At 47.5% G+C, this 23,528-nt stretch overlaps 1 protein-coding gene across 1 annotated transcript in view; it reads left to right on the top strand.

The window, feature by feature from the left end:
• EYA2 (EYA transcriptional coactivator and phosphatase 2) overlaps positions 1–23,528 on the top strand; it is a 262,198-nt gene that overhangs the window by 64,159 nt on the left and 174,511 nt on the right. The window contains exon 2 of the mRNA XM_027070259.2: positions 18,168–18,286. Within this exon, the coding sequence (XP_026926060.1) occupies positions 18,178–18,286 (109 nt within the window). The 5' untranslated portion in view covers positions 18,168–18,177. The remainder of the gene's footprint in view (positions 1–18,167; positions 18,287–23,528) is intronic.

Below are 23,528 nucleotides of genomic sequence, written 5' to 3'. Positions count from 1 at the left end.
TGGAGCCCAACGCAGGGCTCGATCCCACAACCCTGGGATCGTGACCTCAGTGGAAATCAGGAATCAGACGCTCCACCTACAGAGCCACCCAGGCGCCCCTCTGTCTTTCTATATTATATGTCTATTCAGCTCTTTTACCATGAACATATATTCCTTTTTCTTTTGTAAAAAGAATTCCTTATAAGAAATGCTGTTGCTAAATGACGCACGCACGGTCCTTGCGTAGGACGCTGTGAGGCTGGAGGGCACTTAATGAGTATTCATTTCACTGCTCCTTATTGCTGACTGCTTAGTGCCCACAGCGATTACTGTACTAAAATGCTAAGGATGCGGCAGCGAAGAAGACAAAGTCCCCCTCCCTGAGAAGGTGAACAAATACATACACAGCGTGTTTTAAGAGAGTGATCAGAATTATAAAGACAAATACAGCAGGGTCAGAGGATAGAAGGTGGGGGGGGGGTGGAGAGGTTGGAAAGATGAAGGAATGAATTTGATAGTATGATCAGGGAGAGCATCTCTGAGGAGGCAACACTTGAGAGAGAAAACACCGAAATGAAGCGAGGAAACGAGTCAGAAAGAGATGTGGGGAAGAGCATTTGTGGCAGAAGGAACAGCATGTGCAAAGCCATGAAGGGGGAACCAACCCGCTAGGTCTGAGTATTAGCAAAAGGGGGAGCGTCCCTGCAGGACGGAGTCAGGGCAGAACTTCCAGAAGGTGCACTGGGAGGGGTGTCATGGGCCCACAAGGTGTGGGGCCTCGGGTTAGCTGTGTAGGTAGCCCTCTGAGCCATTATGGCTGAAACGTGTTTTCCTAATTATTGGCAATTATTTTCAAAATGTGGGAAAACAGCCCACGGAGACCGTGTAATGTGGTGGAATGAGATTTATGCCTTGTGACTGTCATTAGCTGTGGGACTGAGGCCATTTATTTAATTTGTTGACGCCGTCCTCACGGGTAAGGGTGGAGATAAGAGTTCACTCGGTTTCCTCTTCTGTTCCGAGAGCTTCACAAGTAGAAAGTCATTCATCCGCAAAAAACCCGAAGCAGTAGGGACCATTTGTACCCCCATTTGACAGGCGAGAAAATTGAGGCCGGGAAACCAAGCAGGATCCCAGACCACCAGCAGAGCCAGGATTCGAACCCAAGCACCTGGACAACAGCCTGCTTTGCCACTGCTGTTCCAGGTTCCCGCTGGCTTCACCCACCTCATGGGCTTGGTTGGGGGAGTGCAGTGAAGAAAGGTTTGTAACAGCTACTTGCAAGAACATAGACGCTAAACAAATCTAGTAACATTATCGTAATGTTCTTCTTTCTTCTCTTTAAAAAATACATCTTTAAACGTCTCTAAACCTCTAATGAAATCATTGATTCCGGCCACGAGCGTTATCGGATGAAACCATTAGATCAGAGGTTTGTGGGGAACTTCGTGATGACAGAGGCAGGCCCGCTGGCCTCTATTAGTGTTAGTAGAAGGAGACCCTCGACCTCATGCCCTTCCAGTGTGATGCCGCGGAGAGAATTCAGCACCACTCTGAAGCATTACTGCTCCCTCGTTAACGTGAACCTAATCCTCAAAGAGAACCTGCGGAAAATGGGGTCGAAAGAGAAAGGAGTGAACAACACCATGAGGAAGCAAACAGAAAACTCCAGAACACGTGTCAGTAGAAGTGCTATCCTTTTCATCTCCGTGACTCATTTATGTTATAACTGAAGTTTGTGTCTTGGACTCCCCTTGACCTAGTTTGCCTGTCCCGCCACCCTAGATCCCAGATCTTGTAAACCGGCCTTAAAAGGGCATTTGGAGACCACTGGGGAGATTGGGTACGAACTGCGTTCAAGAGGGCACAAAGAATTACTGTGCATTTTGTTAGATGTGATCATAGAGAGTGTCCAAATGCTTTAACGAAGTATGGCAGAGGGAAGAGGCTTCAAGTTCAAATTTGCTTTAACGATGTCACCGAAGAGAAAAACAAACAAATCCAAAACCTTAGAAGAGACATGTGTGGTAGAATCTTGAAAATTGTTGAATCTGATAGGTGGTCAGTGATTTATTTTACTATTCTGTCTGCTTGTACATACGTGTGGGATTTTTCATTTAAAAAAAAAAAAAAAGCCTTCTCGCCGTCACCATGAAACCATCTCACCAAAAAAGGAGAAAAGAAACCTCACTCTATGAAATTGCATAAAATTGAGCCAACCTCAAAACAAGAAGAAAAACGTTAAAAAAAAAAACTTATAAATCAGTGCACAGCCCATTCCCTTTCAGGGTGACGATGTAATTAGAGATCAGTCATTAGGAAAGATTAATGTTAAGACATCTGCTGCTCTCCGTGGCAGATGGTGGGAGAACAGAACGTTCAGAGTCAGACTTCCTGGTTTTAAGTCTGTCGCTGCCTCTTACAGTTGATTTCAGGCAAGTGACTTAAACGTCTGTTTTTGCTCTTCTCATCTATGACATGGGATCTTCGTTCAGCCAATCTCACCAGGGTTATTGGGGAAGTTAAGGGAGCTCAAACACAAAAAGCACTCAAAACAGTGCCTGGCTTTTAGAAAGCATGTGAACTGTTACTATATTTCAGCTTCTTGGGGGCACAAATAAGGATTTGGGTAGAATGAAGATATTCTAACATTCGGTTCCTAGTATTCAGTGTCTCTTATCTTTTCTCCAGTGTTTTTACATTTCTGTTAATGTTTATTTATTTTTGAGAGACAGAGACACAGAACGAGAGTGGGGGAGGGGCAGAGAGAGAGGGAGACACAGAATCCGAAGCAGGCTCCAGGCTCCGGGCTGTCAGCACAGAGCCCGACGCGGGGCTCGAACCCACAGACCGCGAGATTGTGACCTGAGCCGCAGTCGGACGCTCAACCGACTTGAGCCCCCCGGGCACCCCATCCCCTTCACTCAAATTAAAACGCCCTCCTCTGTAGAGCAGAAGGAGTCTGTGCAAGCTCTATAATGGGTCCTACATTGTGATGTCCTGTGACTGGGTGAACAGAGGGAGAGGAACAGCGATGTGGTATCTAATGAGGGGGCAAGGACCGTACCCTCAAAGCAAAATGTCTTCGCAGCTGAGAGAATTCTGCCCCTCGCCTGCTGCCTGGCTCTCGGTGGGGGGCCCCAGGGCTCCCTGTGGCCTCCAGGTACTTGACATTCTCCAGCTATCACTGGCAAGGGCAGGCCTTCTCTTACAGTGAGAGTCTATGGTATTTTACTCTGTGCCTTGCTTTGTTGGTTGTGGGTTGGGGCTTTTTTTTTTTTTTTTTTTTTATGGCTCCGCATGAGAAATATTCTATAAAGTTTTGCATTTTGCTCGAGGGCTTTGCTGAACCCAACCCCAAATCTGCAGAACGTGTGTGGTCCTGTCTCCGTCTGTCACCGCACATTGGGTGCTTTTTTGAAGGTTGTCCCTTGTGGGCCTAGTAAATATTGGAAAACGCGTTATAAAACGCAGTCATCTGAACTTGAGTCATGTTAACACACAAGCAAACCAAAAAGCCAATCTCAAGAAGTCATACAACGTATGCTTCCATTTATAACATTCTCAAAAGGACATTTCAGAGATGGAAAACGGATTAGTGGTTGCCAGGGGGCAGGGGTGCCTGGGGGTCCAGGAGATGGGGGCAGGCATGCCTGCGAAGGCACAAGTTGAGATCTTTGTGGTGATGGAATAGTCCACTGTCTTCGTTGCTGTGGTGGTTACGTGCATCTACATGTGTGAGAAAGTGACACCGAGGTGCACACACACACACACACACACACACAGCACAAATGTCAATTTCCTATATTTGATATTGTACTAATAGTTATGTAAGGTGTAATCACTTGGGGAAGATTGAGTGAAGGGTACCCAGGACCTCTCTGTACTATTTTTGGCAACTTCTTGTAAATCTATAATGATCTCAAAATAAAAAGCTAAAAAAAAAAAAAGAAAGAAAAGAAAAGAAAAACAACCAAAAAACCAAATCCCATGGATAGAAAAACTGGATTCCCAAAACAATGGCCCCTTGTTTTCACACACTGTCAGAAATGAGGGAAGCACAGTAAAACTATCCCATCGCCCATTTTTATTCGGCACCGCGTTCAAAAGATTGAGACTTGATCGAGCATGAGTGAGGGAGCATTTCCTGGGACTGAGATTCCAGACCCAGGCTGGTTTTCCTTTCTGACACACAGGTCCCTAGAGCTTCACCTGCTTGGCTGGACAATGGTGCTGGTCGGACACGTTTGTGAAATGGCTGATGTCTTCCCAAGAGAGTTTTGGGCAAAAAGCTTTTAGATCAGGGAGTAGAAACCCTGCAAGGTATGAAGATGAGACGTGGCCATTGGGAACATGACCTAGATCAGCCCCTCCGAGGGGCAGTTTGCAGATGTCCCTTACAGTTTTAAAGGTAGACTCAGCAGTTTTGCTTCGGGGTATCACTCCCAGAGAACTACATGCACGTGTCCCCAGGAAGGCCTGTCCCAGGCAGCGTGGCATTTAGTCACAATCACAAAACTCAGGAAACCTGGGGACTCTGGCCAGAATAACCGTGGTGTAGGCCTGTCTGGGAATCGTATGCTGCAGTTAAAAAGAATAGGTTAGATCTCTGCGTTGTGACATTGAATGGACATCAAGCTATTTTATTATTAAAGTGAGTCCTGGAACAGGATGCACAGATCTGTGGCATTGACAAAACAGTACTGTGCGTTTTTAAGGATATACGCGGGTGTGGGTGTTTGTGTGTGTTTATGACTAGAACAAGAGGATAGTCTTGGTGGGAGATCATGGCCAAAGGCAATTTTAATTCTACCTGAAATTTTAAAATGTATTGACAGGGGCACCTGGGTGGCTCAGTCGGTTAAGCGGCCGACTTTGGCTCAGGTCATGATCTCGCGGGCCGTGAGTTCGAGCCCTGCGTCGGGCTCTGTGCTGACCGCTCAGAGCCTGGAGCCTGTTTCAGATTCTGTGTCTCCGTCTCTCTGACCCTCCCCTGTTCATGCTCTGTCTCTCTCTGTCTCAAAAATAAAGAAACATTAAAAAAAATTTTTTTTAATAAATAAAAAAATAAAAATAAAAATGTATTGACAGACGTTTTGAGATATTACCTGGGTAGTTAAATTTTTATCTTATGAAAGAGAAGGTAATACAGTTACTTTCTCAGCAAGAGGAGACACATCTCCGCAACTATGCTATCCATATGCCAGACATCCGGGGCCACCCATTGATGAGTTCCACCTGAGACGGGATGCAGATCCCACTCTAGAATGTTGACTCCGTGAGAGCAGGGAACTTGTATGATTCAACACTGGATCCCCAGTGCCTAGAACAGTTCCTGGCCTTCCAAAAAAAACCACCACCACCAACAACGTGAGATCAATCACCGAATGAGTAGTCACCTTTCTTTTTTGATGTGCAGTCTAGTCAGTTGTTGGGTCTGAATGATTGACAGCCTGACTCCGTGAAAGAATCAGTGAGTGAATGTAGCATCCACTGTGCCCTCCTTCGTCTGCCTTCTCTCTAGACTTTGCAAAGGAGACTGACAGTGCCTTGTTTGGGGAGAAGGTTCCCTAGGTCTCCTCACCCTTGCCCCCGCAGCTTTTCTTAAGTGACACCTTCCCCAGTGTAAGGGAGACAGGCTGGGGGATGGAGACGTGGACAGGAGGAGGGGGTTGTCCCCTCACCAGGGTAGCACATGGGGTCTTCCCCCATGGATGCTGAAGTTGGCCACAGAGACAGCAGCTCCCAAATTTCACCGACTAAACCTACAGTTTATTCCTATTCTGCCTCTCACACGGAACACTGAGGGTGTGATGCGCGTGTCCCAGAATGGGGGTCAGTCTTCTCAGGCTGTGCTACTCAAAGGTCGTTTGTGGACCCGCACTGCCACCGGCTGTAGGTAGACACCTCCCAAGGCTCATGTCCAGTGGGAAGGAGCATCTCTTCTTCAGAAGCCCATCCTGGGCCTCTCATTGGCCCCACTGGCTCATGTGACCAACATCCCTGAGCCTGAGGCTGAGTCACTGTAGGCTGAGGGGTAGGAGATGCTAATTGCCAGGCTCAAGGCCTATTAGGAGGGTCATCCCCACCCAAGCCCCACGGAGAGTCCGGAAGGGGCAGGCAGTTCCCCCAAAGAAAGAAGACGTGCTATTGCCACACGACCCACCGGGTCAAAATGCCAGGACCCCGCTGCTCCCGCCCTGCCCCAGCTCCTCTTCCATGCTATGGCTCTGGATAGTTCCACTTTCTCCTCCTGCTTTTGAATCTCAGGGCAGCACCGCCACAATCGCGTTGCAGTGTGTGCATGTATCAGATCATCTCGTTGTATACCTTTAACTTATGTAGTATGTTCATTGTAGCTCAGTGAAGCTGGGGCAAGCAGGGCCGCCAAGGGCATGACAGCCGGGCGGAGCTTAACAGCCTGGGAAGTGGAGTTCACAAACACCTTGTGTCGTTGGGACAGGAGCTTTGGGGCCACTTCTCCCTTCTGGGAGGGACTAGGGGATGGTAGCATCCAGCGTCCCGTGTGCTTCTGACCACGTCCTGCTGTATGTAGGCCTAACGCTGAAAAGAAGAGTAAACCCAGAGTCTCAAACTCAGTGCCTAGAGGGGCCCGGCGGGTAACGTAAATGAGGGCAGCGTCCAGGGCAGTGACAGTGGCAGTGACCGGCAGTGTTTGGCACAAATAGTAAATAGTAACCACTCAGTTAATACTGGTTGGATGAACACAGTTATTCATACAGCAGTTCGTTCACACTACAAGAAATGTTTATTAAACAGCTGTCAAGGGCCAGGACCTGCTGGGGGTTTGGGGAACGTAATGGTGGATAAAATACACAAAATCCTTGCCGTCTGGGAGTGAGTACGCAGTCTGGTAAGGAAGACGGATAGAAGTTAAGTAACAGCCCAGCACCCACCCAAAAATTGGATGACTGATGTGTAGGGAGGGACACGGGCCTGTGGAGGCTGCCATAGGGCCTGGGTCCTCCCGAGGGAGCCTCCAGGGATCACGGTAGCTGAGACCTCTGAAGGGCGAGCGAGAGGGAATGGTGTTCCGGGCAGAGAGAACAGCATGTGCTAAGGCCTTGTGACAGGAGGGAGCGTGGAGGGAGAGAAAGGCCAGTGTGCTGGAAGGAGACCTCCCTCACCGGGAAGCCGGATCAAGGCTGTGTTCAGAAATCGGCCACATTCTGAAAACAACCAGAAGTTGTAAGCAAGGGTGTGGTGAGGGAGGCAGGTTCAGATTTGTGTTGTCGGAAGCCCCCTGAGGCCGCTGCCCAGAGGACAAACTGGAGGGAGGCCAGGGTGGTCTCAGGGAGACGGGCACGGAGGGTGTGGTGGCTGTCCAGGGCAGAGACGGTGGTGGCTTGGGGCCGGCGATGCCTGTGGAGGCGGAGAGCAGTCCGTGCATTCCATGGATGTTTCCAAGGTGGAACCTAACGATACCTAGTGATGGATTGGATGTGAGGGCTCAAGGAGAGTGAGGAGCGGGGACAGTCCTGGGCTTCTGGTATGAGCAGCGCAGCCCCCCTCCCCACCGGCCCCCCCAGATGGGGGAGGCTGGGGCAGAGCCGCGTGGGCGACCAGCACATGGATTCGGAATGAAATCAAATGGTGGTGGAGACCTCCAGAAACATCCAGGTTTGGGCCACAGCTGTTGTCTATCCAGAAGCCTGTGATTGCTGTCGGCAGGTTGGGATTTCTAAGCCCTTGAAAGATGCTGGGGATCGGCCCTCTCTGAAGTCCCCTTGGCCGACTGGCCATCTGTCCTCTCCAGCCAGCAGGCAGGTCCACTGTTCTCAGCCAAGGTAGTCGGGGCACTCGGGTGGGGGGGGGGGGGTGGAAAGGTGAGCCACCCACCCGCCCGGGGCCCCCCATCTGCTTTTGATCCCTCACAGCCTTTGAAGTCGCCCCTACCCCCCACCCTCCAGCTGTCATCTCTTGGGCCCTTCCAGCAGCCCCGTGCTCCCCCAGTGCTTTTCAGTCCCCAGGGACAGGGGTGGTGACAAGGGTAACAAATGGGGCAAGCCGCTGGCAGCAGCAGGCCACAGAGAAGGCCAGAGGGCGGGGGCTTTTGAATACCTCTTTCTTCCTGCTCCTCTTGGCTCCGAAGCAGCAGGGGTATCGGGGTTTTGCAACAGTGCAAAGGGGGGGGGGGGATTTTTTTTTAAATGAATCCCATGCCTTTGCTTCCTCCTCCTGCCTTCACGAAAGTGAAGCTAAGTCTTTCTCCTCCCCCGGGCTGTGTGAAGGCTGTCTGATTTCTCTCTTCCCTCCCCTGCAAGGAGAATAAGCTGGTCTCCTGTTTCAGGTCATCGTGAGCAGGGGAGAAGGGGGAGAATGTGAGGGAAGCCTCCCCACAAACTGCAAGAGAATTCAACTCTGCCCATCAAACTACAGTAGGAATCCGTGGTTTCGAGATGACCCTCATGACAGTTCCTGGTATCTCCCTGGAATGAAACTAATTGTGTCTTTTGTCTGGGTGGATGCCTTCTCTAACTTAATCTGCACGTAACCTGCCAGGGAAGGTGCTGTTATTTTCTCCATACTTGTGGATGAGGCTCAGAGAAGTTAAATAACTTGCCCAAGGTCATACAGCTGGTACGACACACAGCTGGGATTCGAACCCCTGTAGCCGATGACAGAACCAGAGCTCTGACCAGGTGACTTTGTAGATATTGGAGTTGGTTGGGCCTTGGGTTCAGTTTTTGACCCAGTTTTACTTGTAGTTTAACTGTCCCTCGTTGAACATGGATGCAGAAGTCCTCAACAAAATATTAGCAACTCAAACTCAGGAATATGTTAAAAGTATCATTCGTCACAATCAAGCAGGATTTAATCTAGGGATGCAAGGGTTCAGTATTCACAAATCAATCAGTGTGATACATCACACTAACAAACAGAAGGATAAAAACTATATAATCATCTCAGTAGATGCAGAAGAAAAGCATTTGGCAAAATTCAACATCTGCTCGTGATCAAAACTCTCAACAGAGTAGGTTTAGAGGGAACATACCTCAACATAATAAAGACCACAGCCTTTATTGAAAAACCCACAGCTAACATCTTGTTCAGTGGTGAAAAACTGAAAGCTTTTCCTCTAAGATCAGGAATAAGACAAGGATGTCCACGACTACCACTTTGACTCAGCTTTGTACTGGAAATCCTAGCCATAGCCGTCAGACAAGAAAAAGAACTAAAAAGCATCCAAATTGGAAGAAAGAAGTAAAACTTTACTTTTGCAGTTGACATGAGAGTGTACATGATGAAAACCAGGAGAGTCCACCAAAAAACTATTAGAACTCATCAACGAATTCAGTAAAGTTGCAGGATACAAAATTGATATGCAGAAACCTGCTGTGTTTCTATACACGAACAACAAAGTAGCAGAAAGAAAAAATTTAAAAACAGTCCCATTTACAGTTGCACCAAAGGAATAAAATACCTAGGAATAAATTTAGCAAAGGAGGTGAGAGACCTATACTCTGAAGACTATAATACATTGATGAAAGAAATTAACGATGACACAATGGAAAGATATACCATACTCATGGACTGGAAGAATTAATATTGTTGAAGTATTCACACCACCCAGTGCTTCAGATTCAGTTAGATATCACCTCACACCAGATGAACGGATAAAGAAGATGTGAAATAGACACACAATAGAGTATCAGCCAACCATAAAAAAGAATGAAATGTTGCCATTCTTGCCGTGGATGGACCTAGAGGGTATTACGTTAAGGGAAATAACTTGGACAGGGAAAGACCAATAACGTCTGATTTCACGTATACATAAAATCTAAAAAACAAAACAAACAGATCTTAAATACAGGGAACAAATGTGGCTGCCAGAGGGGAGGTGGGTGGGGGGCTGGGCAAAATAGGTAAAGGGGATTAAGAGATGCACACTTGCAGTTGTAACAGAAATAAGTCACAAGGATGAAAAGTAAAGAATAGGAAATATAGTCCATAATATTGTAATATCGTATGGTGACAGATGGTGACCACACTTGTCCTCGGGAGCGCTGAGTAACATGTAGAATTGTCAAATCACTATGTTGTGTACCTGAAACCAATACGGCACTGTGCGTAAACGGTACTCCGATAATTAATTAATTAAAAGAAAATGCACAGACCCCAGGGCCAGCCCCCCTGGTTGTGAATCCTGGTTCTAGCAGGTCACTCTCTGAACCTCCGTCTCTTCATCTCTGCCCACCTCATAGGATTAAATGAGGCGATATAGGCAAAGAGCTCTTGGCCCCGGACTAAATGCTTTTCAAGTGTTAATTATTTTTATTTCTGTTATCTGTAAAATGAGCACTATAATCAAGGCCAGGCTAAGAGCTTCAGAGGCCTCAAAACACCAAGAAGAGATCAGCCTCCCACCTCTGCTGTCCCCACATAATTCTTTTTTTCTTTTTTTCAAATTTATTTTTGAGAGAGACAGAGCATGCGCGGGGGAGGGGCAGGGAGAGAGGGAGACACAGAATCCAAAGCAGGCTCCAAGGCTCCGAGCTGTCAGCACAGAACCCGATGCGGGGCTCGAACCCACGAACTGCGAGATCGTGACCTGAGCCGAAGACAGACGCTCAACCGACTGAGCCACCCAGGTGCCCCCGTTCGCGTGTAATTCAATAATAAAACAATATGACCCATAAAACCCAAATCCAAAACTGTGCTGAAATTTTTAAAGCTTCTAATGGCAGAACAGGGTAAGTTCACCCAACAGGAATGATCATGTTTCCTTGGTGCTTTATGCTGTGCTCAGACCTAAATCTATGTTTACTTGTCCTGTTGGGAAGTAGGGGGCGGACAGTTCTGTCTCCCAGGATGATTGATAGAATTCCAGGAGGTAAATGGGAAAGTGATGGGGAAGACTGCCTGCCATGGGATAGGAGCTTGGGAAATGGGAGCTGGGATTAGAATTTTTGAAAGGGTGTTTTTCACTGCACTGCTCATAACTGCTATACTTGTGGTTAATTGTTTGCTTCTGTAAAATCGCAGTACCCCTTAAGCTCTCGCTGGCAGCATGAAAGAATAATTGTCAGGTTCCTAAATCAGGGTTCTGTTTTCTTTGTGAGCACTGGTATTCCTATTATTTTGGCTTTGTTAGTGATATTTATTTATTTTCCTCCAAAGGAGGACGTGTTTGAATTGCTATAGGTAAGTTTGAAGTTTAGATCTTAAATTACCCAGCAGAGACCTAGACTCTTTATTCCCTTTTGGAGTCAATACCATGCAAATTCGTTTTGGGAAAGGCAAACTTCCTGATTGTTATATCTTCATTCTTTTATCATTACAGTATGTTCCTCTAAATCTGTAGTAATGGTTTTTATTTGCAAGTCTATTTGAAACTATGTCAGCTTTCTTTTATCTGGTGTTTGCCTCGTGTGAATTTTTACAGTTCTTTGCTCTGAGTCTTTGTGTGTTTTTATATTTAAAATGGGTATCTTGTAATAAGCCTGTAGTTCATTTTTTTAATGTTTAGTTATTTATTTTGAGAGAGAGAAAGAGAGAGAGCCCATGCATGCATGTGCACACAAGCAGGGGAGGGGCAGAGAGAGAGGGAGAGAGAGAATCCCAAGCAGGCTCCGTGTTCTCAGCCCAGAGCCTGACAGAGGGCTTGATCCCATGAACCATGAAATCATAACCAGAGCTGAAATCAAGAGTCGGGGGGCGCCTGGGTGGCTCAGTCGGTTAACCGTCCGACTTCAGCTCAGGTCACGATCTCGTGGTCCGTGAGTTCGAGCCCCGCGTCAGGCTCTGGGCTGATGGCTCAGAGCCTGGAGCCTGCTTCCAATTCTGTGTCTCCCTCTCTCTCTGCCCCTCCCCCGTTCATGCTCTGTCTCTCTCTGTCTCAAAAATAAATAAACATTAAAAAATAATTTTTTTTAAAAGAGTCGGGTGTTTAACCAGCTGAGCCACCCCGGTGCCCCAAAGCCGGTAGTCAGTTCTATAATCTAGTCTTGTAATATTTGTCTTTTAGTGGGAGTATTTATTCTGTAAGTGAAATGGACATTAAGTATTTAATTACTGACAAATTGGAGTTTAAACCTCTTTTTTTTTCTATCCCTTCTCTTCTTTGTTTCTTTTTCTCTACTTTCTTCCTTTCTTTTGAAAGTCCATTTTTCCTCTATTAGCTTGTTGGTATACATTTTTTATTATTATTCTGAGCAGTTACCCTAAAGATTGTAACATGCATCCTTTGTAAATCTTAAAGTTTACTATAAATTAGTGCTTGTACCGCTTGTAGAAAAACGCAATGTCCTTAGAACATATAAACTTCATTTATCCCCCTCTAACTTACGTATTTATCCTTTTGTGTTGTTCTCCACCCTTTGCTGAATTTTCATGCTTCCAGACCATTCATTGCACATCCACTAGTGGCAAATAATCTTATTTTGGGTTTGTTTAGTTTTTGTCTTCAGTTTTGAAGGCTTTCCTGCTGGCCTAGAATTCTGCATCAGCAGACGAACCTCCATTGTTTTTTTGGTTCCCATCCTACTTGCAGAGAAGTCTTGCAATTCCTTCTTTAAAGATCATTTGTCTTTTATTCGCTCTCTGTCTGCTTTTAAGAGAATATATTCTCACATGTGTACAGTTTGACTGTGATACACCTGGAGTGTTTTCCTCTGTGTTTATTTTACTTCGGATTTGCAGAACTTCTTGATGGCATTGGCTTGATGTCTTTATCAGTCTTGAAAGGTTTTCTGTCAGTTTCTTGTTAAATACTGTTTCTGATTTGTTCTCTCTCTTCTATCGTTCTGTGGCCCCTATTACATGTATGTTAGACCTTTTCTCCACGTCCCATGTTTCTTTTATATCTATTTTCCTTTCCGGCCCTCTTTCTGAGATTTATGTACTGACTTATCTTCCAGTCCATTAATCTTTTCTTTTGCTACATCAAATCTGTTGTTCAAATCTGTTGCTTTTTTTTCTGTTGCTACATCAAATCTGCTGTATTGAGCTCTGCATTTCAATTACTGTACTTTTTGGTTTTCAAATTTTCGTTTGGATTTTTAAAAATACTCAATCTGGGGCGCCTGGGTGGCGCAGTCGGTTGGGTGTCCAACTTCAGCCGGGTCACGATCTCGCGGTCTGTGAGTCCGAGCCCTGCGTCAAGCTCTAGGCTGATGGCTCAGAGCCTGGAGCCTGGTTCCGATTCTGTGTCTCCCTCTCTCTCTGCCCCTCCCCCGTTCATGCTCTGTCTCTCTCTGTCCCAAAAATAAATAAACGTTGAAAAAAAAATTTTTTTTTTAAAAATAAAAATACTCGATCTAAAGTAGCATTCTCCATTTAAACCTTTTTTCTTGATCATATTATCGAGGTGGTCAGGGAGTCCCAAGTTTGACAGCTCCAATATCTGAATCTTATTGTGGGTTTGTTTTTTGTCTTGGTTCCTGATCATTTTGTCTTGTCTCCTTGCGTGGCTGATAATTTTTATTAAGTGCTAAACATTGCACGTGAAAAATTGTGGAAACCCTGGAAGGTAAGACCTTCACCAAAAGAAAAGTTACTTTTCTTCTGCCAGCCAATGATACTAGAGGTGAAACACTTTGATCCCATAAAGGATTATTGGATGATTTAAGATGACTTAAGATTGGATGACTAAACCATATTGAAAGGAGGATTCCAGATGAATTAAAGATTGAAGCATCTTTTAAAATTCTAAGTGAAAATAGAAATGCAGACAAATTAAAACGTAGACACATTTTAATATCCTAGAGTTACGGAAATAATTTTCACACCTAAAAATAAATTATTGGGCAAATATATAAAGTTTTTGTTCTGCAAGACACCGTAAATAAAGAAAACAGACAAATGAAAGGGTAAGAAAAGAAATTTACAGCATCTAACACTAGCAATAAACGAATACATAGACTCTACAAGGCACTCCAGCAAATCATCAAGAAAAGATAAAAAGAAAACCCAGTAGGAGCACCTGGGTGGCTCATTTGGTTTAGCATCCGACTCTTGATCTCAGCTCAGGTCATGATCTTACAGTTTGTGGGGTCAAGCCCTGCATCGGGCTCTGCACTGGCAGTGTGGAGCCTGCTTGGGATTCTCTCTCTCTGTCCTCTCTCCTGCTCAGGCTCTGTCTCTCTCTCAAAATAAATAAATAAACTTAAAAAAAAAAAAAAGGAAAGGAAAGAAAAGAAAACCCAATAGAAAAGTGAGCAAGGATAAAACATATGAATAGACAGTTCCCAGAAACTCACGTGTCCCACAGTTACGTAACTCTGTGCTCAAATGCACTAGTAATCGTAGAAATACGAATTCAAACAACTGTGCTATCGCTTTCCACCCATTAGTTTGACAAAAAGTAGGAAGTTGGACAATGCTCCGTGTTAGCAAGAATTTATGAAACTAGAACACTGATGCACTTCTGGTGGGAATCTAGATTAGCACAGAAATTATGAGGACCAGTACACCCAATGACAGATATCATCCTTGAATATATATATATACACATATATATATATACACATATATATATATACACACACACATATATATATGTTTTAAGAATGTGTGTGTGTAAACACATATAGAGATACATGTTTTAGATACATATTTTTAAATTTTTATTTATTTAAGTAATCTCTACACCTAACGTGGGGCTCAAATTCACAACCCCAGGATCAAGGGCCACGTGCTCCTCTGACTGAGCCAGCCAGGCGTCCCTAGGTATATATATACTTTTTTAACAAAGATGTTCGTTGCAGCATTATTTCTAGGTAGCTGAGAGACGAACGTTCCTGGATGTTTATCACTAGGGCAATTCGCAAATACAGTAGAGTGAATACACAGTATGGAATTCTAACTATAATTATGCTTGATAACTATTCAACAGTGGGTACCCATTATAAAATCACCATGCATACTGGAGAGAAAAAGCCCAATAAACAAGAAGAGATCTCATGCATAGCACTATCCATGTAAATTAAAACCCAATTCACACATAAAACAATACGGTGTCATTGATAAGAAATGTTTTAATGTTTATTCATTTTTGAGAGACAGAGAGAGACAGAGCGTGAGCGGGTGAGGCACAGAGAGAGAGGGAGACACGGAATCCGAGGCAGGCTCCAGGCTCCGAGCTGTCAGCACAGAGCCTGGGGCTCGAACCCATGAACTGCGAGATCACCACTGGAGATGAAGTTGGACACTGAACTGACTGAGCCACCCAGGTGCCCCATAGAGCATCATTTATAAGGAGACATATTTACATATTTAATTCATTAGAGTCATTGTCTCGGGTGGGGTGGAAAAATGAGACTAAATGGGAAATTTTTAAAAATCTTGTTTGAAGGGGCCGCCCAGGTGGCTCAGTCGGTTGAGCGTCCTACTCTTGGTTTCGGCTCAGGTCACGATCTCACAGTTGTGTGAATTGGAACCCCATGTCAGGCTCTGTGCTGACAGTGCAGAGCCTGCCTGGATTCTCTCTCTTCTCCCTCTCTCTCTGCCCCTCCCCACTCACGCTGTCCCTGTCTCTAAATAAACAAATAAACTTATAGAATAAAATAATGAAATAAAAATCTGTTGGAAGAAACTAATCACTCAATTATAGATGTCCCCCCCCCCCACCCCGGTCTCTCTCCTTCCAAGTCCCTTCCATCTTTTTTCCCCCTCCCGTCCTTCTGCAGATGTTACTAGGATGACAGAATGAACACGATCCCGTGTCAGGTGCTGTGGGGGAAATAAAGGTGATTTCCATGTTGGCTTGACCACGTGAGGCAAAAGTCCAAGGTGAACGTGCCAAAAACTTTCCTGGCAGTACTCTGCCCCAGAGTTAGAACTCCCAAGCACACTCCTGCTCTGAGCTCCTGAGGACGACAGGAGCACTCAATAAAATAAACAAGCCCTGTGACTGAGGCCAGAAGTCACAGTGCGGCTTCTTTCCCCGTCAGGCAGATGTTTATCAGCGAACATAAAGATACAAACTCTAGAAGCTTATTTATGTGGAATCCTCTCGTCAGATTAAAAAGTGTATATAAAGTACTTCCTATGTGCACGTCCTGGGATAAGTGGCTGCTTTGTTCTTTTTTTATAATTATTAAGTGTTTCGGGCACGCGAGGATGTATAATAGCCATGTAGCAGTGGTACGTCCAAACCCCCTGCTTACAAACTAAAACCGGGGTTGGCCAGCTTTTCCTGCAGGTTCTTAAATATTTTCAGCTTTGCGTGTCTCTATCACACCTGCTGTCCTCAGAAGGTGCGGTATGAACATAGCCTTGGACAGTACAGTCAACCAACGCGCAGGGCTGGGTTCCAAGAAGACTTTACTTACGGACACTGTAATCTTCACAGGTCATGAAATGTTATCCTGCTTTTGATTGGTTTTCAAACCGTTTAAAAATGTGAAAGCCATTCTTAGCCCCCTGGGCCACAGGAAAAGATGGGCTGGATTTGGAAGGGCCATAATTTGTGTCGAGCCCTGAACCAAAATGTTACGAACTCACTGGAGGCCCTCGGGGTACCACGTCCCAAATGGCATCCCCCTGCCATCCCCCAAGTTACTCATTCTCTGAAATGTTTTTCATCCCATACGTACTGTTACCTGTGTATTGCATGTGGGTGTATCCCTAAACGGCATATAGTATTGATTTGTATTTTTTTTTATTTTTTTTAATGTTTATTTATTTTTGAGAGAGAGAGAGAGAGAGAGAGAACATGATCGGAGGAGAAGCAGAGAGAGGGGGGGGGAGACACAGAATCCAAAGCAGGCTCCAGGCTCTGAGCTGTCAGCACCGAGCCTGACGCAGGGCTCGAACTCACGGACCGTGAGATCACGACCTGAGCCGAAGTTGGACGCTTCACCGACTGAGCCCCCCAGACGCCGCTAGTATTGATTTGTATATTTTGCACTTCATAGAAATACCATATTTTGGGTACCCTTCTGCCTCTTTGCTCAGTACTTCGTCGGTCTGTCCATCGCGCTGTGTGGAGTCGTGCGTTAAGTCTTTTTCACCGCTGTATCACATTCTACTGTCGGACCACACACTACCTGCATCATCACTCTTCCTCTGGGACTGAATGGACATTTAGATTACTACCTACTAAGGCCTTTCCTTACGAAGACCATCGCTTTTCATACTCACCGTGACCTCTTCGGGGAGGTACTTTGAGAATCCCCTTGTCCAGACGAGAAAGCTTTTGACTTAGAGCAGTTTGGTAACTTTCTAAAGGCAGTGAAGAGCGAAACTGAAATCGGAACCCGTGACCTTTCCACGACGGAATCTGAGTTTATAGCCAGTTTGCCACCAGTCAGTATGTTGTGTTCCGTTAAAGTGATGATAGCAGATCCTCCCCGACAATGACCTCGCGATACTGATGTGCTATCAACAAACTCAGCCTCTCTCTGAGGACAGCTTGAATCAGTGCTAAATACTATTGGCTGCCGTTGAGCTCTGTGAAAACAGCCAGGTACGGGATTGTGCACACACGAACAAGAAACCTCACTTCCGAACCACAGTGGGTAGGAGCCGAGGAGGCATAAGAAGGGATACAGTGCAAGTACTGACCGGTTTTCGATTAAAAAACGCGAAAGACCCAGGAGATTTGTCCCACGCTTTCCCTGCCCCCCCCCCCCCCCCGTAACATTTTATCAAAGTCGTGAGTAATTCGGGAGCTGGTGTTTCCTTTCTTGGGGACCAGCATGATGGGATGTGGAGTTTGGCCTGCCCGGAGGGACTTGGTGAGTATCACAGATGCCTTCCGTGCCTCTCTCCACCAGTCCAAGTAGCACCGTGTCCGTTTTTGTCTCGAAACTGCAGTCTCCTCCTCTCCCCAAGCCTCTGCTTTTGGGAATCCAAACCCAAACGTTCTCTCTCTGCCCGTGTCTCCCTTCCTTTGCTGGGAAGGCTCCCTAGCTCGTTCCAGCTCATTCAGATGACATTTAAAAGAGACCAGGATGTAATTTTTCTAATGGCAAAATACAGTATGAAGGAGGGGAAAGTTTTAATCAAGTGGGTGTATTCTCTGGAGGGGAGCAAGCACTTCATTTTAATTCCTTATTTCCCTTTGATGAAAAGTTTAGTGAATTTTTATTATGTAGAATTTATAAGACGGCTGGGTTTAGGTAATCAGCTTTAATATTTATACTCTTAGGGAAAGAAATAGGAATCATTAGTAAGCATGCATAATTAATGAATAAATTATATTTCCCTTTGTTTTCTTTCAGGTACAAGGAAATGCTAGATCTGGTGATCTCACCCAGCCTCACTGTAAACAGCGATTGTCCGGGTAAACTGAAGCTTAGCCGCACCGACGCCGATGTCTGGACTCTGAGTGACATAGAAGGTAGGCCTCCTGGCGTGAGTTTCGGTGGGACCTGTGTTGGTCCCCCCTGCCCCACCGTGGAAGTTAGTAAGGGACTGGCAGCCTTAGACACACATCCTTTCGAAAATACCGTCATGATGACAGTTTCTCCTCCCGCCATTGGGATTGTTGCCTCTGGACCAAAAGAAACTTTGGCATGCCCTGCTGACAGTTCCCATCTAGTCGGTAGAGGTGTGAGTGTGCTGGTTGGCGTTCTGAACTTCCTGTCCCGAGAAACGCTGACCCTTCCACCCGGCTAATAGTCAGTTTCGGGTGTGTTACAGGCCCCGGCCCTGGGTGGGTCCTGCGGGGTCCGGGCTCCAGCTCAGGAGTCTGTCCCTCAGCGCTGTCCCTCCCTGCCCCCCCAGCCATCCCGCATCCGGGCAGGCGTCTTGTTTACGAAGGTTTGACGCTGGGACCAGAACTCGGCTGCCTTTGGCTTTCAGGTTGGGTTGGAGTCAAGGAAGCAGAGGAGAGTTAAGCTGTTTAAAAAATTATTGGCAAATGGTGCAGCCGAACTAGTTTTCGCTAGAACAATTCCAGCTATTGTTTGCTCTGTTTGGGATCTGTCAGCCTTCCTGGGAGAGCTGGGAGTTAGCAAAAGGCATTACGCTATTATGTTTAACCATTGGGCTTAACCCTTTAGTCGGGCCCGCTTTCGGATTTGCCGCTGGTGTCCCGGGACCCCGGGCTGACTCTCCTTCGCTGTCTGTGTATGATGCCAGCTCAGGGGGCATCGATCCTGCATCCTGTCGTGGGAAACCAGAGCCTTGTGTCTAGTCAAATACAGCATCGCAAGGAATTTGCTTTTAAGCAACGCCAGGCTTCCACGAATAATGATTACCATCACCGGAGCAATGACATTTCCCTCGCATGCTGGTAACAAAGCTGGGATAAGTCAACTAAAGGTACCACCAAGAGGGTCTGGGCTCCCCCACCAAACCACATGCTAGAGAACACGCCCTCGTTCTTTGTGGCCCTTTGGAGTGTCCGTGTAAACTGTGCTCTTTGAGAGTTTGAGACAATTTATTAAGCCCTGTTCGAAGACAATCATTCTCTTCTGAGTAGAGGCACTGTTCGACCCAGGACCTCATTTCAGAGCCAGGCAAGCTAGGAGGAGGAGGAGGAGGCTGCCGGGGGAGGAAGATCCAAGGCTGAATCCCAGCCCCACTGCTCCCCAGACCGGTGGCCTCGGGCAAATTGTTTAACCTTTCTGAGCCTCTGTTTTCTTACCTGTCAAATGGGGTCATAATCACGACCCACTTCCTAGCCTGCTTACTGCTTCCTGGCACCCCGTGGGCGCGTGGTACCGTGGCTGAACTTGCTATCCCATGGTCATTCTCCTCTGAATCAAATAACCACGGTGACTGTAAAACCACGGCTGCAAACTGGCAGCTCGCGACAAGTCTGGTCTTCAGGTATGTCTTTGTTTGGTGTACAACGTCCTTTAAATAAAAGTGAACTTGAACGAATCAGGAGAGTTCACATAAAAATCTGGATTCCTAGGGGCGCCTGGGGGGCTCAGTCGGTTAAGCATCCGACTTCGGCTCAGGTCGTGATATTACAGTTCATGAGCCCGAGCCCCGCGTCGGGCTCTGGGCTGATGGCTCGGAGCCTGGAGCCTCCTTCCGATTCTGTGTCTCCCTCTCTCTCTGCCCCTCCCCCACTCACACTCTGTCTCTGTCTCTCAAAAATAAATAAACACTGAAAATATTTTTTGAAAACCTGGGTTTCTAGTTGCCCTTGAGATGCTGAGCACTTTAGACGTGCTGGGCCCACTGTCCCTCAGATGAATCCCTGCCACTCCCTTCTGTTCCTAATTTTTGCGAGGCACATACTTTGCGCCAGGCCCTGTGGAACGCAGTGTAACGGCAGATTAACCCTCCTCCTCCTCCCCTGTCACCAGCAGAGCAAATACTCGGCACTTGCTGTGTGCTAGACGTGAATGTACTCACTCACTGAATCCCCACAACCCCAGGAAGGGGGTAGCGTGATTAACCTTGTGTTACAGATGAGGAAACTGAGGCACAGAGGAGTCGAATGGCGTGATTGAGCTGACGCAGTTCAGCGACAGCCAAAATTTGAGCCTAGGTCGTCTGACTCCAAAGCCTGTTCTTCTTATCGGTGCACTATACTGTTTCTCACTGAATTATGACACCCCTATTAGGCTACGAGCCCATCTTACAGATGTGGAAGTTGAGGCACAGGGGGTTAAATATACAGTAAGCAACCCAGAGACACACAGCTAGTGGTAGGGCCAGGAATCAGACTCAGGCACTCTGGCTCCGGGGTCTCCGCTTGGAAACTTCAGAATCACTTTCTGCCAAACCCTGAAGAGTCCTCGTGCCTCCGATAATCATCCCTGCACAGCGATAGCACCCGCAGACACCCCATCTCTCTCCTTCTTTTGTGACGGGGAGCTGTCTGCACCCTCTGCCCTGCCCTGGATCGAGCAGGCTGGCTGCTGAGGCGAAGGCTTTGGGGCTGAGTGTTGGGGTGGGGGGAGGTTGCTCCCAAATTCAGAGCAGGCAGGGGCCGGCAGGGGCAGCTTACTCACATACACACACACACACTCACACACACACACACACACACACCCCTTTCCTTCTCTTGAGATGGGCTGTGAGCTCCCCGGCTCTGGAGGGAAGATTCCACCCTAGTTGTGGCCTCAAGTGCCAGATTCGGCCCCCTGGGCCCTTCTTTCGGTGACAGAGGCATTACTGAGTGACTGCAGGGACCCAGATCCAGGGAGGACCCCGGGGGCATGAGCCACGGGGCCTACATTCAGGGGGACTCTGGAGCGAATGTGGAGCCGAGAAATCCCCCAGTGGCTCCCACTGCCTCCGTGGCTCTGCCTCTAGCCATCTGTGGGTCCCTGGTCTCGTCACTCAGCCTCTTGGAGATTATTTGCCTCATCTGTTAAAGGGGGGTAATTATTCCACCGACCTCCCCAAGGTGATCCGAAGATGAAATAGTTAAAACACGGAGAGGACTTAGTGTTTCTTAGAAAGCATAGAATAAGGTCTAATTTCCTTACCCTTGGCCACCAGGATCACCTTGTCTGTCCCTGCCAGCCTCTCAAAGTCACCTCCTCCCCGTCCCCTTTGCTCGGGGAACCGAGTCCTTGGACAGAGCCCTGACCTTGTTTCTTTTTCCGTAACTCAGGAGCGTGATTCTGCCCTCGGGGTCTTTGCACATGCTGTTCCCTCGGGCTGGTCTCCCCCTGTCTCTAGGACCATCTTCTCAGCCATCATTTCTCATCACAGAGGTCTTTCCTATCACATGTAACCGTTCAGTCCCTCATTCGGCAGGTGTTTGTTCAGGCCGGCATTGTTTTAAGCACTAGAAAGTCAGCACACAAAAGCCTCTCCCCTCCCGGAGCCTCTGCCAGGGGTCTGGCAGGCAAGAGGCTGATAAAACAGTAAATAAGCAAAGTACATAGCATGTTGGACAGTGATATGCGCTGTGGGGCAGGGGCAGGGGCGGGGGCGGGGAGGAGAAGCAGGAAAGGAGGATAAGGAATGCAGGGATGTAAGGACGTCCCTGGAGAGGTGACACCTGAGTAAAGACCTTCAGGAGATGAGGGAAGGCATTCGTGTCCACGTGGAAGGAAGAGGAAACAGCAAGTGCAAAGGCTCTGGGGCAGCAGTGTTCCCAGAGCACCGGAGGGGCAATAAAGAGGCTAGCGCAGCTGGAGCCCAGGGATCAAAGCGCCGTGGGGGAGACGAGGTCAGAAAGATGGCCAGCTCAGACCTCCCCTGACTTTGAGAGCCACTGACAGGATTGTGGCTTCTACCCTGAGTGAGCCGGGAGCAATGAGAGGGTTTGGAGCAGGGGCTGGGCTCTGTGACCCGCATATTGACAGGAGCCCCCCCCCCCCGACTGGGGGTCAGGAGAACGCTGACGTGAGAACAACGGGGGGTCAGGACCGAATGGGAACCCAGAGACCAGCCAAGAAGGTGTTACAATAGTGCAGGTGAGAGGTGCCAGTGCCTTGGATCGGGGCAGGCAGAAGCGCTCGGATTCTGGGCCGCATTTGAGGGGAGAGCCGACAGAACACCCACCCACCCCCGTTTTGGGCCCTGCTGCCTGTCTCCAGCATCCCACCCTCTGCCGAAGGCGCACGTGTGTTCTCTCGTTGTTCGTCAGGCTCCCAGCTAGAATGTCAGTTCTCAGAAGACAGGCCTTGCCCACCCTCGTTGTCTGGGTTTCTCCCCCTGCTGAGAGCACGTGGGACACCGACACTTAGCAGGTGCTACAGAAATCCTGGCCCAGCAAGTGAGGACAGAAGGTGAAGCACTCCCCACGACGGTGGGACGGCTGAATGGGCGCTCCCCTCTGTAGGCCCCACGCCCCGTACCCCTTGCCTAAAGCCCTTCCTTTTCCTCTGTTTTTCCGTGACATGTCAGTTCCGACTCCCCAGCTACCACATAAACACACGATCCTTATAAAGACTCGAAACATCAGACCACATCTCCCTGTGCTCAGTGTCCCCTCCCTTCCCTGGAACCAACCACTGTTACCGCGTTTTGTGCGCAGGCTGAGACCTTTTTGTAAGCCCTCGCATTTGTACCGATTGTATTTATGCGACTTAGGCGTGTATGTTTATGTATATATATTTACAAAGGTACCTTTACTGTAGGAATTAACAGTGTCGCTGGAAAAACTTCTGGAACACAAAAGCTAGCGTGTAATACAGATTTGCTCTAACTTGCTCTGTTCGCTCAAGGCGCGTTAAGACATGATTTACCTCTTTTTAGCTTCACTGACTAATACACTGAAGAATGACCCAGTTCATTAAACCATCCCCGGTCCATGAACATGAGGTTATTTGTAATTTTTTGCTCTCGCAATCAATGCTGCCGGGCTGTCGTCATGCGGGCTGTTATTTGAACACGTGCCCTCTTGCTCTAGAGAAGATGCTGGTGGTCATCAGCTTGTTTGATGCACCTGCTGTGCGTGAGGCCCTGGCGACCCGGGAGAGAACCGGACCCACCCGCAGCCTGCCTTCAGGGACTTTGCAGGTCACTGTGTTCCAGGGACCCTTTTTGCATCTCCCCACGGTCCCTGCACGTCACATCCTACAGGGTTTGGGCTCAGCCGGGCCATATGTGTCTTCCAGGTCTGCCACTTGCTCCCTGGGTGAATGTCACCAAATTCCTGTTCTCCCTGAGCCTGTCTCCTCACCTGGATGATGAAGATATGTTTCCTGCACGCGTTTGTT

The sequence above is a fragment of the Acinonyx jubatus genome, chromosome A3 (assembly GCF_027475565.1).
Source record: "Acinonyx jubatus isolate Ajub_Pintada_27869175 chromosome A3, VMU_Ajub_asm_v1.0, whole genome shotgun sequence".
NCBI lineage: Eukaryota > Metazoa > Chordata > Mammalia > Carnivora > Felidae > Acinonyx > Acinonyx jubatus.
Note: the sequence above shows the minus strand (reverse complement) of the source record. Positions and strands in the feature narration are given on the sequence as shown.